This window comes from Brassica napus, chromosome C6 (assembly GCF_020379485.1).
Source record: "Brassica napus cultivar Da-Ae chromosome C6, Da-Ae, whole genome shotgun sequence".
Lineage (NCBI taxonomy): Eukaryota > Viridiplantae > Streptophyta > Magnoliopsida > Brassicales > Brassicaceae > Brassica > Brassica napus.
Genome location: NC_063449.1, coordinates 8,053,067 through 8,072,314, shown reverse-complemented (window position 1 = coordinate 8,072,314; position 19,248 = coordinate 8,053,067). Strand labels below are relative to the sequence as shown.

Below are 19,248 nucleotides of genomic sequence, written 5' to 3'. Positions count from 1 at the left end.
TTTACTTTTCCCTTTTATTTTCGCCTAGTTACGCTAAATGTCTACCAATCACACTCATACTAAGCCTAATAGGCCTTAATCCGGTGATGGGACAGGCCCATAAAATATCAAATCTTTCTATCTAACTTTCATCTACCCCAGATCCAGCGAAGCCTCTCATTTCGTGCGTCTCTCTTTCTTATCATTGTTCCTTGGAGTCTACGCGAAGACTGAGCCAAACCCACATTTGCTGGCTTGTTTCATTGCTTAGTTAACTGAAATCTAAAGATGAGATACATAAATATCAAAAGAAACGATTGATCCCTATGTTTCCACGAAATTTATTCATTCCCAGAAGAAGGCATTTCGTGTATAGTTAAACCAACGTTTGCTGGCTTCTTTTATACTCCATTTGTTTCAAAGTAGTTGATGTTTTAGTTAAATGTACAAGAATTAAGAAATTCACTTTTTATTTAAAAAGTAGCATTAAAAATATAAAATTAAATTAATTCAACCAATCATAAAAAAAACTATAAAACATCATTGGTCACACAGTTTTCAATAAAACTAAAACTAATATAAAATGTCAAAACATCATGTATTTTGAAACATTAAAACTTTCCAAAACATCATTTATTTTGAAACGGAGGGAGTAATATAATCGTTTTGTAGTTTTCATAGTTTTAAATTTATTTAAATTTTTTGGCTTTAAGTACATAACTGCAACAAAGAAAAGACAATTTTATTTGACTTAGAAAACAAAATTTCAGATGATCAAACTGCACAAAATAGGAAGAAACTGCCTTTAACCATAAGATAACGATGGTTGAGCTAACTAACAAATAAAACAAGACGTAGATTTTGCTTTAAGTTAATTATTAACAAACGTTAACACATCTTGTACTTTTTAAGATCAAATCTTGATGCTATGGTTTATCTAAAGAACACTTGATCCGGTGGGTTTGGTAAGACATTTGGTTTATCTACCAAAAATTGTTAGAAAATCCATAATAAAAGAGTTGTTGAAGCATTTAGTAAGTAACAGACAATGGCTGAAACAAAGAGCCTTGAGAGACTTAAAGCAATGAGAAGTTTATTAAAGAGTGAGATGGAAAAAACAAAAACATCTTCATTGGTTCTTGAAAAGACAGGATCTAAGCTTGAAGAGATCAACACCAAGTTGCTGTCTTTAGAAGCTGATGTTAAGGTAGATAGATGGAGATCTTCTCCTTTCTTTGATCATATCCGTTACACCATTGCTCCAGTATCAGCTGCTCTGAGAGTCTTTGCTACGGTTCAAGAACTCGAGAGAGATCTCATGTCATGTAATGAAGTTCTTGGTTATGTTTCTGATGTTAAATGTCTTGGAGAAGCATTGAAGCTTCTGAAAAGCAGCTGTGTTCTTGCTCTTAACTGGCTTGAAGAGACAACCAAGTTCCTGTCTGAAAATGGAATGCCTGAAGATCATCCTTGCGGATTACGGTTCAGAATTTCGATAAAGCTTCTGAAGGAACTTCAAATGACCGAGGCTCGTGCTTATCGAAGAGGAGGGAGTCTCCACACAGCGTTGGAGAATCTCGAAACAGAACTTGAGATGATTCTTGAAGAGGAGGAGGTTTTGTCTGAATATAACTTGAGAGACATGAAGGCAATCATCAAGAGATTAGATGCTCACACAATGTTAACAAACTGTGTGCATGTTTACATCAAGAACCGCACAAGAGTCATTCAGAAACGGTTTGAGATTGATTATCTCAAGAAAACAATCACAGAAGCTGACATTGAAGGCTATATAGGTCAATGGAGATTGGATATGGAGATAGCTGTGAAAGAGATCTATGAGTTTGAGAGTAACCTCTGCTATGAAGTGTACAAAGATTTTGGAGAAGAAGAACATGTTCCACTGCATTGCTTTGGAGCAATAGCTTCAAACACAGGGATGCTTCAGCTTCTCAGGTTTGGATCAAGAATCAGCAAATGCAGGAAAAGTCCACCAAAGCTGCTGAAACTCTTGGAATGTTTCTCGACAATGGACAACGTTAGAACCGAGTTTAACCGGTTGTTTAGAGGGGAGCAGTGTTCAGAGATACGTAGAGAAACAAGGGAGTTAGTTAGTAATCTAGTTAAAGGTGTCTGCGAGATCTTTTGGGAGTTACCTTGTCAGGTGGAGCTTCAAAGACCAAACTGTCCTCCTCTTGATGGTGGTGTCCCCAAGCTTGTAAGTGTTGTGACTGAGTACTGCGACAAGCTGCTTGGAGACAAGAACAAGCCTGTCTTGTCAAAGATCCTTGAGATTGATTTGGGTTGGAAGAATGAAAAGTATCAAGAAGAGGTACTCATAGGTCACATGTACAACATACTGAGAGAGATTGCTTTGAACTTGGATGCATGGTCTAGTTCCAACAAAGAGACAGCTCTTTCTTACATATTTATGATGAACAACCACTCTCACTTCTGCGGTCTGAGAGAGACTCCTCTCGGGTTAATGATGGGAGAGTCTTGGCTAAACGCGCATGAGAAGTATAGAGACTACTATGCAGCATTGTATGTTAAAGAAAGCTGGGGAAAGCTCTTGTCTCTACTCAACAACAAAGCTCAAACCATGAAGAGAGCATTACAAGCCTTTGCTAAAGGGTTTGATGAGATTTACAGAAAGCAATCACATTGGATTGTTGAGGATGAGAAGGTGAGATGGAGGATATGTGAAGCTATGGTAAGAATGGTTGTGCCTAGATACAAGAGTTATTTACAAAGTTATATAATGTTTCTTGTGGAAGAAGGTGATCATAAGAGTCATGGTAAGGACTTGAAGTATACTCCAAAGGGTTTAGAGATGAAGCTGAAGGCAATGTTTAAGAGCAAAGAGGGAGCAGAGTATTCTCACTTTGATGGAAATATGGATTAGTCAGAATCATCACTTGAGATTAGAAAAAGCTGTATGATACTTAGACACAGAAACTATACTTGTTCTAGGTGAAAACAGATTAGCCTTAGCCTTACTTGAAGAAGTGTGTAGTGTATTTGTATATGTGACATAGAGAAGTGTACACTTAGCTGTTTGTACTTTTGTGGATGATGCAAATAAAAATTGCATCCCAAGAGATTAGGTGCACATCAACACTATATACAGTACTATTATTTATTATATCATAAAATGACAATATTAATAACTGCAATTTTTAAAAAGAAGTTACTGAAATGTTAAAGAAATTAAATTATTGTAATTGATAAAATAATATTTTATATATACAGCACATATCTTACACGTTTTATTTTAAAATATTTAGAGTAAAAAAATTACAACTAAAACTAACAATAGAATTATCTGCAAAATATTTTTACAACAATAAATTTATGGCTACATAACTCAAATACAACACAAAATTTAACACAAAGTTTACAACTAAAGTTTTATAGTAGATAAGCCTTCAGTCAAAAAAATAATTTATAGTAGATTTTTTTTTTTTTTTGCCACGGCAAAACCAATGGGTAACTAAAAACATCTCCGATGGTGGAAGTACTCATTTTAGTTTCTTAGTGATAAAAACATTAATACTTTAAAAACGGTTTAGTTTTTATTTAATTTTTGAATTTTATAAAAAAAAAAAGCTATTCAATTAAAGAAGGACATATGTACTGAAGAGTCTGAAAACGTTTCAAAAATGTCTTCTGCAAGAAATTATTTTGACACAAATATTTTCTTTTTGATTTTTTGAATTTTTTTTAAATTGGTCAGAACCCATCAATAACCCGCCTAAGGAAGTGCTGTAAACCTGTAAGAGCATCCGCATCGCGGTTAATTTGGGCCGTCTCTTTATTTTTTTTTGATTAAAAAAATATAAAAAAAGGAAGAAAGCGGAGGAGACGAGTGCTTCGTTGGCTCGTGAAGAAACGTCTGTTGGTGGACGCGTGTCAACAAGGGAGTGGATGGAAGTTCGGTTTCGCGTTAAACGCGTTTGAAACTTGACTCTCTCTCTCTCTCTCTCTCTCTCTCTCTCTCTCTCTCTCTCTCTCTCTCTCTCTCTCTCTCTCTCTCTCTCTCTCTCGAATCCTCTCGGCTTGGTGATTTCTATGGCGAATCTGTCTCTCTCTCTCTCAAATCCTCGCGACTCGTTCTGATCGGTTGTTATGTGTTGGTTATCGTCGAATCTGGGGCACGGTGGGTCTCCTCGACGGCGAAGGAGCTTTCCCGAGGTGGCTCGGCTCTAATCAAAAGGTAGTGATAGGAGATCATATTGTTTTTGATCATGCATGTGATCGATTATTGTTTAACTTGTTCTGATCGGCTTATTTACTTTATATTTTATTTGTTCGGTTCGAATTGGCGAGCTATGTGGCGACGGAGCTCTCCTCGACAAGGCCGTGTCTGTCCTCGTCAGCGACGGAGCTCTCCTCGACGGCACCGTCTCTGTCCTCGACGGTGATGAAGCTGTCTCTCGGTGGTGACAGAGCTCTCTCACTTTTCTTCTCCTCGAATCAAAGGTCAAGTTTCTGTTGTTCCTCAAAGTCTTAAATATTTTAAATTTTCATGGATTAAATTGAAGTTATTAGTAAGATTGATTCAATATAGATGGATTGATCTAACTTGATTTGTTAAAAGTTACTGGTGAAATCGTTTTTAATAAGTTCTGAGTAGTACTTTGTTTGTTTGTGTTCCTCAAAGTCATTGATGAAGTTTTTACGTCTTGTTTGTGTGTTTGTGTCAGAGTGCGTGGCTCGAAGGTACAAGAAGAAGGAACCGCGAACTAGAGGAGTGCAAAGCAGAGCAATACAGGTAAATGTCTACTCCTTTCGAATTTATTGAGTGCTTTAATGTTGAGTTAGGTAGTTAATGGTTGGGTTAGTAATAAATAGGTGTAATGGCTAGGTTGATGGTTAGATAGAAAACGTGATGAAGTGTGATGAATGTGTTTGGTTGATGTCAAGTCCATTTAATAGTTTCTTCCCTTTAAAATAGCGTTCTTTGCTTTCTCTCTTCTGGCATCAACATTGCTTCTTCTTGTCTTCCTTCTATCTGTTGTACACTCTTCTTTTTTCCTTTCTTTCTGTGACATTCTTGGGGATGGATTCCAATCCATACCGGCATGGTAGTAACTTTGTTGATCTCCTTACGAGTCAACAAAGCATCTTTAGTTTAGTGATTCCAATCCATACCGGCATGGTAGTAACTTTGTTGATCTCCTTACGAGTCAACAAAGCGTCTTTAGTTTAGTTGAAGAAACTGTCCCTGAAGACACTCCTGCTGAGCGTAAGGAACGCCGGATGTGGACGCCTGTAGAAGATATGGTGCTCATCAGCTCCTGGCTCAACACAAGCAAGGATTCAGTAGTGGGAAATGAGCAACGGTCTGGGGCATTCTGGAATAGGATCGCCGCTTACTTTGCGGCAAGTCCCAAGGTTGCAGCCACTGAACACCGAGAATCAACTCATTGCAAGCAGCGTTGACACAAGATCAATGATCAAGTCAACAAGTTCTGTGGGGCTTTCGAAGCAGCAACCAGAGAGAAGACAAGTGGGCAAAATGAGAATGATGTTCTCAACAGAGCTCATGAAATCTTCTTCACCAACCACCGAAAAAATTTTATTCTTGAGCACGCTTGGAAGGAGCTTCGGAATGATCAAAAATGGTGTGCCACTGCTACATCTAAAAACGAAGGAAGCGGTAAAAGGAGGAAGTTAGACGAGGGTTCACAGTCTGAGACTTCACACGCTGTTGAGGAGGAACGCCCCCCGGGTGTTAAGGCAGCAAAAGGGAAGAACAAGAATGTCAAGTGGGAGGAAAGGCTGTCACAGTTTCAGACTATGTGGGAAATAAAACAAAAAGACTTGGTCTCCAAGGACAGGCTATCAAGAAATCGGATACTTGACCGTTTACTTGCAAAGCAAGAGCCCTTAGATGAGGTCGAAAATGCTGTTGTGAAAAAGCTCCTAGCTGAGTTGTTGAACTAGTTTAAGTATGGGTTTAAGATTTTGTGTTGAACTAGCTTAGTTGAACTAGTTTAAGTATGGGTTTAAGTTTGGGTTTAAGTCTTTGTTCACGTTGATTTTATCTTGTTGTTGTTCCTCTGTTGTATGTTGGTAACGTGATAATATAAAAACGTGTTGTTCCTCTGTTGTATGTTGGTAACGTGATAATATAAAAACGTGTTGTTGTTTCACTTATTGTTGTTGTTTCACTTGTTGTTGTTGTTTCACGTGTTTCACTTGTTGTTGTTTCACGTGAATTTATGATGTTCTTTCTTTCTTGGCAGATTAGAGCATGGAGTCACGGAGGGTGAGTGAAGAGAAGACAAGAGAGATAGTGAGTCACGGACACACATGTGAAGACAAGAGAGTTCGTAGAGAGTTGTATCACATTTTGTCTTGTATTATTTTGTAGCATAACTCATGTCACGGACACAAGTTTTCAAAGGGTGTATAGATGAAACTTTATAAACACAAGTTCTCAAGTTATTTCAAACTTCCATATCAAGTCCACTTATCTCTCTCAAGTTATTTCAAACTTCTTCTATCTCTTTTATAAACACTTAATCACTTTCTTCCTTCACAAGTTCTTCTAAATCTCTCACTTTATAAACACTTCAACACTTAATCAATTTCTTCCTTCACGTTAAACTCTTAATCACTCTCTATATAAACTCTTTTTAATCACATTAATGGCTTCTTCTTCTTCTCACAACACTTTCGATGACGCTTTTGATGATACATTTGATGAGCTATTTGATCAACATTTTGATCAAGCATTTGAGGATTTTACCATTCAAGCAAATCAAGAAGAACGAAGAAAAAAAAAAGAAAAAAACGAGCTTATATTGAAAGACATCGTGAAGAAGGGCATAATCGTTTATGGAACGATTATTTCAGTCAAACTCCAACGTATCCTCCTTTATTATTCCGGCGACGTTTTAGAATGAACAAGCCATTGTTCATGAACATTGTGGATCGACTCTCCAACGAAGTTCAATATTTTCGGGAAACAAAAGATGGTCTCGGAAGGAACAGTCTCTCTCCACTTCAAAAGTGTACCGCCGCCATTCGTGTCTTGGCATATGGTTCTGCAGCTGATACCGTCGACGAATACCTCCGGCTCGGTGAAACAACAACTCGGTTATGTGTAGAAAATTTTGTGGAAGGAATAATAAATTTGTTCGGCGAAGAATACCTAAGAAAACCAACACCAGCTGATCTTCAACGTCTACTTGATATTGGAGAGTATCGTGGCTTTCCCGGGATGATAGGAAGCATCGATTGCATGCATTGGGAGTGGAAGAATTGTCCCACCGCTTGGAAAGGGCAATATGCTCGTGGTTCGGGTAAACCAACAATCGTTTTAGAGGCGGTTGCTTCATATGATCTCTGGATATGGCATGCGTTTTTTGGACCTACAGGTACATTAAATGATATCAATGTTCTTGATCGTTCACCAGTTTTTGATGACATAATAAATGGTCAAGCTCCGAAAGTCACTTTCTCTGTCAACGGACATCAGTATAATATAGCTTACTATCTCACTGATGGTATTTATCCGAAATGGTCAACTTTTATCCAATCTATTCGTATACCACAAGGGCCGCAAGCAGTTTTATTTGCTCAGCATCAAGAAGCTGCCCGAAAAGATGTAGAGCGGGCTTTTGGAGTCTTGCAAGCTCGCTTTGGCATTGTTAAAAATCCAGCGAGGAGTTGAGATAAAGTCAAAATTGGGAAGATTATGAGAGCATGTATCATACTCCATAATATGATCGTCGAAAACGAAAGAGACGGTTACACTCAATTTGATGTTCGAGGGTTCCAACAAGGAGAAGACCAAGGAAGTTCACATGTTGATCTCACGTATTCTACAGATATCCCTTCAAATATCGCAAATATGATGGGTGTTCGAACAAGAATTCGTGATACACAAAAGCATCAACAACGGAAAGATGATTTGGTTGAACACATATGGCGTAGATTTGGAGGTGGTGAAGACAACAATTGATCTCTGATGCTTATTTCAAATAATTCTCGTTCATTTTAATAATCTTTGTTTTCATGCTTTTAGTTTAAAATCTATGTTTAATATGTTGTCTTTTATTTACTACTAAATATAAGTTTTTAAATAAATATTCAATATTATTTAATTTTCAAGAATTTCAAAGCAAGAAATTTGCAATGCAGACATTAAAATCTCAAGGTTCTTGACGAAGTTTCTTTAACACTTTTATGTCTTAAATATTATTAATTTTATCTCAAGAGACCCTTAATGGGGTTATGGGATAAGGATGCTCTAACAGCTGCACATGAACAACACATGCGAATTCTTCCTTTACAAATTTGGTTTGTATAAATCCGGTTTAAGTAAATCAAAAGTCGGTACGCATCCGGTTTAATCAAAATCAACTATGCTGTGAGTTAAAAAAAAAAAAAAACAGAATTTCACGGCGATAGGTGTCGGTGGCTGGTGATGGGTTCGTGGATAGAGAGAGAGCGTAAAAGGCAAAGGCTTTGATTGAACACTGACCAAATCACACCCATAAATTTACGTTAAAAAGAAAGTTATCTTTTAGACAAATCATCACAGATTTTGTGAAATCTTTGTCTCTTTTTTTTTTTGGAAAACTGTTTTTTAGAGCAAAACAATAGTAACTATGTCCCTTTAGACGAATCTATATTTTGTGTCATATTTTCTTATAATACCTTTTAATATTTATGAAAATAATTTTAATAAATAGTTTTACAAAGAAATTTTTTTTGGAAAAATAGTAACATTTGTTAAAATACCTATATGAACTTAATGGTATATTTTCCAGTTATAAAAAAGTTAAAATTATAAATTTCAGATTATGTTCTAAAAGAAGTAGAAATGACATTCTACGAAGTAGAAATGACATTCTACGAAGTAGAAAACGAAATCTACTTTTTTCATTGAATCTACAATGTTTAGAATACGTGATCTACGTAAATAGGAGTATTCTACAAATATGTAGAATACACATTCCGCGCTTAACCTACCATTCTAAAATTCTTAAAAATCAAAATCTACACATTAATCTAATTCTAAAACATGTAGAAACCGACTTCTACAGATTTACTATAAATCTAAAACATGTAGAAATCAAATTCTAAACATTACTATAATTCTAAAAAACTGTAGAAACTGATTTCTACATATTAGTTGTATTCTACGGATAAGAAATCAGTTCCTAAAAATATGGAAACAAAATATTTGAGAATATTCACTTTTATATTTTTTTAAAAATCGATTTAAAAAAAAAACGAAAAAGGAACAAAAAAAGCGACAAATCGATTTGAGAATATTCACTTTCATCCCAGAGAAAAATATCCTATTTTTAGAAATTCAAATTCAAAGGGGTGCTACTGGTTGTTGTCGATGGAACATTCTTGAAGAGGCGTGTCCTATTTTTAGAAATTCAAATTCCTATTTTTAGAAATTCAAATATTTGAGAATGTTTGAGAATATTCACTTTCATCCCAGAGAAATCGAGTTTAAAGAGTTGAAATCATGCTTGGTCGGTTCAAATCAAGTGGGAATCAATCCAGATATAATCATACAAAACCAAAAAAATCGATTTGGGATTCTTTCCTCGGCACGGGATCGATCGATCTATTCTTACAGATCAGTCGATCTGTGTAAATCGACCTTCGCCGATCGAGTGAAATGGACCAGGTCGATCAGTATATATTTCGCGTTTTTTTTGTTCTGAATAATGATCGGGATCGATCGATCCACTATAACTTGTAAAGTGGGATCGATCGATCCCCCTTGTCGAACTCAATATATATCTTTTAAAAAAAATTACAATTTTAAGGGCATTACTGACATTTTGGAAAAAATTAGTCTAATAGTATATAAAGTAGTATAAATTAGTCTAAAAAGACATAATTACCATTTTTTTGCACTAAGAAAACAGATTTTCCTTTTGTTTTTTTGGTTCTCTTCTAAACCATTCCTTAATCCTCAGTGAAACCATTCAAAACACATTTGGAGACAGAGGAGGAACAGACTGTAATAAGAAGAAGAATAGAAGAATGGGTGTGGATTTGAGGCAAGTGGTGGCTGGAATCCTCACCATTACAATGTTCGTAATGCTCGGACAAATGCTTCATAGAGATTACTTTGATGCTGTTCAGGTAATCACTAACCCGACAAACATGTCTCTGTTAGTGTCTGAGCTTAATTCAAAATGGGTGGGTTCTGCAATTACAGGAGTTGCATTGATGCTAAAGTCTCAGACTTTAGAGAAAATGATTATGAAAGCTTCAAGCTTTTTGTGTGTTTGTGCGTCTTTGCAGGTTCAAGGAGATGCACATGACATTGTATTCCATGGATCAAAAGTAGCTCTGGAAGAAGATGGACTTGTTAGAACAAGTGAAGGGCCTTGGATGGAGAATAGCCATCAACTTAAACCTTGTTGGTCAATTTCTCAACCTGGTATATATACATGCCTCTCTGATCAGCTCTGCTTTCAAATCTTCTCTGCAGCTTTTTAAATTGTTTTGCTTCAATGTTTTTAGATGAAGCTGTATCATCAAAGGGTCATGTTACATTCTCCTTAACCAATGGTCCTGAGTACCATATCTCTCAGGTATTCTTCATAAAGTGTTCTCCTTTAGATATGTTCTTTAAATGTTTAACTTTATCATCTTGTTTAGATTACTGATGCTGTGATGGTGGCCAAGCATCTTGGAGCAACGCTTGTGCTCCCTGATATAAGAGGAAGCAAACCTGGTGATGAAATGTTAGTGTTTTATTTGTGTTATTGTTTCTCTTGGCTTCCTTATGAAGAAGTTTTAATTGCTTGACCAGGAACTTTGAAGACATCTATGATGCGGACAAACTCGTTAAAAGCGTGGAAAGCGTCGTCAAAGTTGTGAAGAAACTCCCAAGCCACGTTTCTTTAAGAGACATCGCCATTGTTAAGGTCCCCACTCGAGTTGCAGAAGATTACATCAAGGAACATATTGATCCCATCTTCAAATCAAAAGGCAACGTCAGAGTCACAACCTATTTCCCTTCCGTGAATCTGAGGAAATCATCTCTGGACGCTGAGACCGACCCGGTTTCTTGTTTGGCAATGTTTGGTTCCTTGGAGCTGCAACCAGGAGTGAGTGACTTGGTTGAGTCGATGATTCAGCGGCTTAAGAAATCTGATGGCCGTTTCATAGCCATAGACTTGAGAGTTGAGATACTTGAGAAGAAAAACTGCCGTGAGACAGGTGCAGTGGGATCCAAAACCTGTTACAACGCACAAGAGATCGCATTGTTCTTGAGGAAGCTTGGGTTTGGCAGTGATACAACTATATACTTGACTCAGCCAAGATGGGAGAGCAGCCTCAACATTCTTAAGGACATTTTCCCTAAAACGTTTACTAAGGTTTGTAGAATCTTTGTTCAGTCTCTGAAGAGTTCTCTTCCTTTTTGCTAATCTTTGAAGGTTTCTGGAAATGGCAGGAGGCTATAATGCCGGCAGACAAGAAATCGAAGTATCTTGAGTTGGAAAATTCAGAGTATGAGAATGTTATTGACTTCTACATAAGTTCAAGAAGTGATGTGTTTGTGCCGGCCATTCCTGGTCTGTTTTACGCCAATACAGTTGGTAAAAGGATAGCTTTAGGCAAGCCTCAAGTGTTGGTTCCAGCCGAGATCTCAGGAAGTTCTGGTCTTTCCAGTGATTACGTATCTCCGTATATCTCAAAGAAGAACCACTTGGCGTATTCATGCTTTTGCTGAACTTCTCTGGTGTTATGTATGAGGGGAAACGTTTTTGCCAAAAGTGATCTTGAAGCCAAGAGAATACATGAAAGGGTCTTCTCAACAAGTGCAAAAGCCATCTAGTTACCAGAGGGGTTCCGGTTGTTTATTGATAAAGTCTAGGTCGATACCAATATGAATTTTTAGTCAAGTATATTCTCATTGGGGTTGTCTTGTTTAGGAAAGTAAACTTTTGTAAGTTGCAATTTGAATCTATTGGCTCATAGCTTTTCCATCCTAGTCATTTTGTAACAATGGTTGAGAGCTTGAGTGTTTCTGATATGCAATGTATGATCTGTCTTTTACTCATTTAGATATAAAAGATAAGATCCAGAAAGACACAATGTGGTGATACTCAAGTAGGAGATGTTTGTCGGCTTAACGTAGCTGTGAAGGAAGGACTCAGCAACTTTCTATGCAAATACTCGAGACCTGTAAATGCACTTTTAGAACATCAGTGTTTGGCCATGACTGAGAGAAACTCTGTTTCAATAACTTGAGCTTAAAGTTACATTGTGTTACTCCTATGATGAGTTTTAACCTGCTTTCCCAGCTAAGCACAGTACCAGATTTGCCTGTTTCATCAAAGAAAATTAAGTTTATCTTCTTTTGTGGCATTTGTACTAAAACTAGAATGTGGTTCCATGTAAAGCGTTTCCGAGAAACACCATGGCCAATAAATAGAAAAGAGCAGATGAACTCTTCCAATACAACTTTAAAGCAAAACAACTTCTCTGATGGATATCAGCTTACTAGTTGCCACGTTAGATATGACACTTTATCGGCAAGAGCGTGTAAATCACTTTAAGAGCTCTGTATATTTTCTTAGACAATGGCAACTTCCTCTTGTGGTGTCCTTTTGTTGCGCTCACAAAGTATAAATCAACTTCTTTTTTTTAGTTGATTTTCTTTACACAAATTGTATGTATTTAAATGAACAGCCGTCTTAACTCAGAGCATCTCCAACCTCATTTCATATTCATTTCAAATTCTGAAATAACCTACCAAACACTAGTTTTAAAATGAAAAAATATAATGAAGATATGAACTACAATTCAACGTTTCTACAACAAGCTTTTTGTTGTGCATAGAATTTAAAGTTACACTCATGAGACTTTCTAATATCAAAAACACGACAGAGAAGAATTCATCAGCCACATTTTTCCCAATCAGAAACCTGACACAACACTCTTTCTATTTCTCCAAGAGTTACTTGTAACTTCCATTTCTTTAGGCCAAGGGAATTGTATCGATAACTCAATACCTTTTGGAAGAAAGTTTCAGATCATAGAGATTGGTCTATGGGATTGTGTGCTTCAATGTCAACGTGCTGGATTCCAGGGACAAGCTCTTGAATCTCTTTCTCTAACCGGTCTACTTCGCTTCCTAAAGCTGTTACAACCTCCTCACCTGCAACAATGATTAATCAGGTTTTGTTTCTAGCTTGGAACATAAAACTATGATAAATCCACAAGTAAAAGAACTTGGCGCATACCGTAGTTTGACATAACATTGAGCATTGCAGAATCATCTCCTCTCTTTGCAGCCTCACGAAACTGAGCAAATACACCATCAATTTTCAGAAATTTTTGAAGTGACTAATGCTATTCTCCATCTTCAGCTAAAAAAGACACAACTATGAGATAACAAAGGTGACAAATTCAGTTACCTGTTTCGCCCACTCTTCACGCCCAGTTCTCTTCAGATAGTTTTGGACAACAACCTGCCCGTTGAAATCTGTTTGCATAAAGCAAGTTAGTACTTCGATCTCTAAGGTTCTGCCTTCTTATCTTCCTATTACTAAACCAAGGAAACAATCCAATCCCTTGAAACAGTTGAAGAAACTCACCTATTTCAGCCTTAAATCTGAAGGATCCAGGGCCAATCACTTCACTTTTGCAATCATATAAAGCATCTACAGCCTACACACCAAAAAGTTTCATCTTTGAATAAGCACTCCCCTCTATATGCATCAAATATAAGATATCGAGTTATGAAAGAAGTTGTACCGAGTCGTTCTTTAAAAAATGAAGAACTTTACGCATGTCTTGATCATCCATTGCTCTTCCAATCAAGGCATGTCGGTTCCGTTGAATGAGAAATATAGCCACCTAGTAAAAGTCCATACTCCTTAGTCTTAGCATATGTAATATAGTGAAAGTGATATTACAAATTAAGTAGACTAAGCACGTACCATTCCAAGTAAATTTCCAACAACAATAGATCCAATAGGATCATAAATGGGGTTTCCTGTCACCTTGACAGCAACAAGAGAAGCTGCAGCAATTGCCAAACCTGTCACTGCAGCGCCGTCCTGTGTCATTTACAGTTATAGTCACTAACAGAAAATTAAGATCGTAAAACAACTTAGTAGTGTGTGTGTTTTTTTAATGGTTCACTCTAACAACATTCCCTTGCTCTGTTTCTCAATAATGTTCAAAAAACTGATCCAAGAATAATAAACTAATACCTCAGTCATAACAGCAACAGAAGTAGGATCATGACCACGCCATATATAATCTCTTATCGTCATGCCTTCTTGTGCAGCTCCTTTTTTCACAGATTGAATTGCAACTAGAAGTGAAGCACCTTTAAGACATAAAACACTATTAACAAACAGCATTGAGAGTGTAGGCTTGAAGCAGAGATTAAGAAGAAGGCATTACCTTCAATTAAAAAAGAGCCACCAATTACCAAAGCAGCATATTCCATATTTGGAGGTGGCTGAAAAATATTATAAAAATTGATGAACATCCAGCATAGACAACAAGTTCTGTAAAGGACAATGTTACAAGCCAATTACATGAGAAGTCCACAAATTCTGTACTCCATTGACTATGGTAGCACCAGATCCAAGGCAAAAGATACCAACAGCAGATATCAAAGACCATACAAATCTTTCCTTTGAGTAGCCATAGCTGAGCAAAAAAAAAAAACAAAAGTTGGTTTAGGAATTTACAAACAAAAGGAAGCTGTTCTGTTCCACTATCGTATAGTATATATATATATATATATATATATATATATAAGATTGATGAAGACTCACGGATGAAGTGCATCTGGTGCACGCCTTGAGCTACTGAGTCCATAAGCAAGAAGTGCCTATAACATTCAGAATTTATCAGTTTCTCTTAGGCAACACACTAAACTGGACAGAAAAGCAAAAGAAAAAATAAAACATAACCGCAACAAACCTGGTTAGCAAAATCGGCGACAGAGTGAACTACTTCAGCCATTATGACATGGCTAGAACTCGTCCACCAAACCCCAAACTTGAGCGAAAACACAAGGAAGTTGCACCACAGTGCAGTAGTGACAGCTCTTTGACTGCAAGACGTTTCACGAAAACATAACTCAGGAATAGGACCAAATAAAATATACAGCTAGACAGCTTCACTAGTAGAGAAGTACGCCAAGAGACATGTAAGGCTTTCTCTTCTCATCACATGTAAGTGAATTTTCATGAAGACACAACAACAGATAAAAGTCTTCACTTTTGAAACTCAAGACAAGCATTAATAGCACATGTACTTAGCTAATGGGAAACGAAATGTAATCAATTTCCCATGCTTCGTTAACCACATCCCCAGTTGAGAAACAAACAAGACTACACACTGACACTCTCTCACATTACAGGAAAATAGTAACAAGCATTACCTATGTTGATCATTGATCTCAATTCTCTTCACTTGTTTAGCCCGCGTGAAGAAACCTGTCATACAAACAAGCCCAAAACTCTCAACACTAAGCATCATCATCACTCAGCAAACCAATAAAAGCACACTAACAATTGATAAAAATGAAAACTTTAGGTCAAATACATACTCCGGTGAGAAGAGAAGGAATCAGTAAGGGAAGTAGTATCCCTATCGAGCGAAACAGAACATCTCACGCCAAGCCCTCGACTCGATAGAAGAAACCCTCTTAGCTGCGGATTTGAACGGATAAGAGAGCTGAAACTCCGATTAGCTTCCAAACACCCATCGTTTCTCTCGTCGAGTTGCAGCAATAAGTGAAGTGAGCCGCCGCCGCCGACACTTGTTCCCCTGCTGTAACCCTTCACTGGAGAACGAAGAAGAAGCCGAGAGAAGAGGCGATGCGGCGATTGCATTGCAGAGTCTTTAGAGCATGCAAGTATGGGTTCCCAGAAAGGAGAAAGCTTTGGTTTTGTTCCCGGAGAAGAGGGGATTCGATGATAATCACTTTACAGGAAACAGAGATGTGAAGAAGGTTTAAGGACTCTGAAAGGAGGAAGGAAGATTGATTTTGGTTTCGTGGTGATAGGGCTCGGCGGGCGGGGAGGTCTATGCTCTCTGCCTGCGTGTTGCCCATCAAGTTAAGAAGACAAGCAAAATATCTTCCTTTTTTCTTTTTTTATTCTTAGGAAAAATCTTATCTTTAGACCAAAAATAAAATTAATCGAATATTCTCAAACAAAGAAAATTCAAAATATATATTAAAACTAAAAAAATAAATAAGAAAATAAGGATGGTAAAAGTCTTATATTCCTCATAAAAAATTATGTAGAAAAAGTTTCACAAAGATATAAGAAATTCTCCAAAGATTAACTCACAAATGAACAAATAAGAGTGAAATGTAGTTAAATATTGAAATGCTATATATATACAACATCTAAAAATTCTAAATGGTATATGAAATCATTGTATGCTATTGATGGAATTCGCAAAAAAAAAAAACATGAAGAGATTTTCTTGATAAGATGTGGCAGTTCCTCAAATTTTCTAGAGTATTTTCCTTCATATGAAAAACAAGTATGGAATCTAAAATATCTTTGAACAATTTGGATAATAATAAGTCTATAGACAGAAAAAAGAAAGATCTTCTAAGCCAGTGAAAACCAATAAAGCAGTCACAGTCGCATTTTAAGATCTTTTCAGCAAATTTCTATTGGCTAATACTATCACAATTCACAAGTCTTGTTGAAAAAGGAATTATCACAAGCAATTTTTCTTTCTTTTTTTTTGTTGATTAGAATCTTTGATTTAAGCAGTCTCAAGCATTGAATTAAAGATGTGAAAACATGGTTATCTTTACATGGTTCTAAGTCTCCAAACCCTGGCTAATTGAAACAGAACCCGACGGCTCTTCCTACTTGCTCGGTCTACTCTCCAGCGATGAGTCGAGATGATTCTCTCGCCACCGTTGTTCTCAGGTTCACGGGAACGTTTCCTGGTGAACTTCGCTCTGGCTGTCGACGGAAAAGATATACTGTCGACCTTAGCCGCGTTCTTCAACTTCTCATGGAGCTAAGCTCTCAACGCTCAAGCTCTTGCTTTCCATCTCCGAGAAGTGAGACAGCAAAACTACCGCATGTCGCTCCTTTCTACTCATATGGCGCCAGAGTGCAAGGCAACTCAAGTTCAGATCTGAATCTCTTCGGAAGATCTTCACTTTCCTCTCCTCATAGTGAGCTGCCATCTCCTCTTGCGTGCCCCTTCCTCAACGGCGGATCTGCATATCATCACCGAACGTCTCTCTCTACATCTGGGTTCGATGGTCACTCAGCTTGCTCCGGTGAGCTCGTCTCTCCGCCGGTGAGTATCATCTATCTCTCAGTCGACGTCTACTGCACCATCTCCAACCTTCAATTTCGATCAACGACGTCTCGAACTTTGCTGGTGACTGCTTCAGAACCAAAGAGATATGTACCTAAGTGGGCCTGGCCCAATTCCTTTATTGAAGCTCTAAGGTGATTATCAAGAACCTAAAACCCATATTTTCAAATCAAAACATGCGATATATAGGTGTGGGTATGGCCTTTTTGGTTATATTAAAGATGCTCGATGGATTCTTCGGGATCAATAAGCTGAGATTATTACAATATCATCTCTTTTGGAAGAATTTTTATGTGGGTTCACCAACTCTTGTATGGGTTTCATCATCCTCCTCAAACGAGGAGAGTTTTTCACAACTATGCCTCCCTTCTATGAACGGAGATGCTCTCTCGGATTCTCTGCTGAGTCCTTGTTTCAACTTACTCACCGGTTTGTTACTTTGCGTAACGGTCTGTACGAGGCCAGAAAGTGCAATCGAGACTACTTCGGTTTTACTCGTTGGTGAGGGTTGTGTACCAACGTCACTTGTGACTATTTCTCAGCTATCCGACTTTGTTGTAGCTTCTTCGACGCATTCAAACTTTATTTTGAATTCACTGTCAATTTCATATGGAGACTTATCCTGTTTGATCTCATTTGCCATTTTAGTTTATGATTTGTCTTCAAAAAGATGTCTAATTCCCTCTTTCCCTTGTAGTTCTTGAAGTTAAGTTTTAATGAAAGTGTTTCAAAAAAATTAAAACAGAACCGAATGTCATACCATACTAAACAAATCAAAACCGAACGTAAATCTCCGGACGGATCCTATATTTTTGGAATTGCAAAACCAAAATCGAACCCGAACCGGAAAAAATTGAAACTGGACCGAATTTCTTATCATACTGAACCAAAAAAATCAAAACCAAGACTGAACTGAATTTCATAAATCTCCAAATGGATCTTATATTTTTGAGTTGAAAAATCAAAACCGAACCGAGAGCCGGTTAATTTATTCTTTGACCAAACAAGAAATAAAGAAAAGTGAAGGACCCATATATAAGTAAATATATAATTGTTTTGGAGTCATAATTTAGATATCCAAGCGGAAGAGAGAGAAGAGAGAGAAGTTAGATATAGTCCGGTGTTTGGCCGGCGCGTGAGCGTCCGTGCCGGCGCCGGAGTCTTTCTTTGTTCGTCGTAGTGGTTCCCCTCCGCTTATTCTTCGCCATCCTGTCAACAAGCGCCTTGTCCGACCTCTGGCACCGCCCTCATCTCTTACGGTGGTTCGGTTATGGAGTTACGACGCGCTCGTCGGGAGGTCCTCGGTGGAGAAAGTGGCTTGCATGTACAGTTGTGGTATTTTCCGGGAGGTGGAGGCTTCTGCAGCTCCACCGCCGCCGGTTCGAGCTTCCGGGAAGAGAGTCTTCTTCAGATTCGCCTTCGCCGGCTTTCAGCTATGGAGAGCGGAGGCTACCAAAGTTCTGTGCTTCCATTTGGGATCCCGATGTTCTTTGGGAAAAGGTTACTAGGTTAGATTTGTTTCATGGTCGGTGTGGTTGTCGTCATGGTGGGTTTGGGTCACGGCGGATGAGATCTCAGTGGAAGATGATGCTCTCCGGCGAGGTGACGGTTTTCATGAAAAGGAAAGAGATGGGTCATGGCTCACGTGTCTAGGGTTTGAAGCGTTTCTAAAGTCGGAGGAGATCTCGAATTTCGATGGAACTCTCCGGTGTGATGACAGTGCGGAGAAGATAGGTTTGCTTTCGTTGAAGGCTTTTCGGGTCTTGAGCTCCGACGAACGAGGTTTTGTCGGTGTTTGGTCCGGTGGCGTCAAGGTAGAGGCGGTTAGGTCGAGGCGGCGACGACGCGTAACGCGCGAAGGGAGCAGATCTCCCCAAGTGTCGAGCCAGCCTCCTTGACGCGCTTTCCATTTGGGGCGAGTGGTTTCTGAGTTTGGGCTGAAGG

At 38.0% G+C, this 19,248-nt stretch overlaps 4 protein-coding genes across 4 annotated transcripts; 3 read left to right on the top strand and 1 right to left on the bottom strand.

Annotated features, from left to right (window-relative positions):
- The first annotated feature begins 632 nt into the window (after positions 1-632).
- On the top strand, positions 633-3,042 carry LOC106404855 (exocyst complex component EXO70I-like). Its single transcript, XM_013845513.3, has one exon. It carries the CDS (start codon positions 1,028-1,030, stop codon positions 2,882-2,884), a length of 1,857 nt encoding a protein of 618 aa, XP_013700967.1. The 5' UTR covers positions 633-1,027; the 3' UTR covers positions 2,885-3,042.
- A 2,199-nt stretch (positions 3,043-5,241) lies between these two features.
- On the top strand, positions 5,242-5,928 carry LOC106404234 (glutathione S-transferase T3-like). The gene is made up of 2 exons (XM_013844969.1): positions 5,242-5,368; positions 5,474-5,928. The coding sequence occupies exons 1-2, from the start codon at positions 5,242-5,244 to the stop codon at positions 5,926-5,928; spliced, it is 582 nt and encodes a 193-aa protein (XP_013700423.1).
- A 3,941-nt stretch (positions 5,929-9,869) lies between these two features.
- Positions 9,870-12,035, top strand: LOC106404561 (protein MANNAN SYNTHESIS-RELATED 2-like). Its single transcript, XM_013845273.3, has 6 exons — positions 9,870-10,107; positions 10,270-10,408; positions 10,492-10,562; positions 10,630-10,715; positions 10,784-11,351; positions 11,429-12,035. Exons 1-6 carry the CDS (start codon positions 10,006-10,008, stop codon positions 11,705-11,707), a joined length of 1,245 nt encoding a protein of 414 aa, XP_013700727.1. The 5' UTR covers positions 9,870-10,005; the 3' UTR covers positions 11,708-12,035.
- Positions 12,036-12,740: 705 nt separating this feature from the next.
- LOC111207205 (metal tolerance protein C4-like) lies at positions 12,741-16,081 on the bottom strand. Its single transcript, XM_048760436.1, has 13 exons — positions 15,554-16,081; positions 15,386-15,440; positions 14,923-15,055; positions 14,775-14,830; positions 14,532-14,646; positions 14,395-14,452; positions 14,199-14,317; positions 13,923-14,042; positions 13,738-13,839; positions 13,578-13,650; positions 13,398-13,465; positions 13,224-13,284; positions 12,741-13,138 (listed from the first exon to the last, which is right to left on the bottom strand). Exons 1-13 carry the CDS (start codon positions 15,837-15,839, stop codon positions 13,014-13,016), a joined length of 1,371 nt encoding a protein of 456 aa, XP_048616393.1. The 5' UTR covers positions 15,840-16,081; the 3' UTR covers positions 12,741-13,013.
- Positions 16,082-19,248: the final 3,167 nt, after the last annotated feature.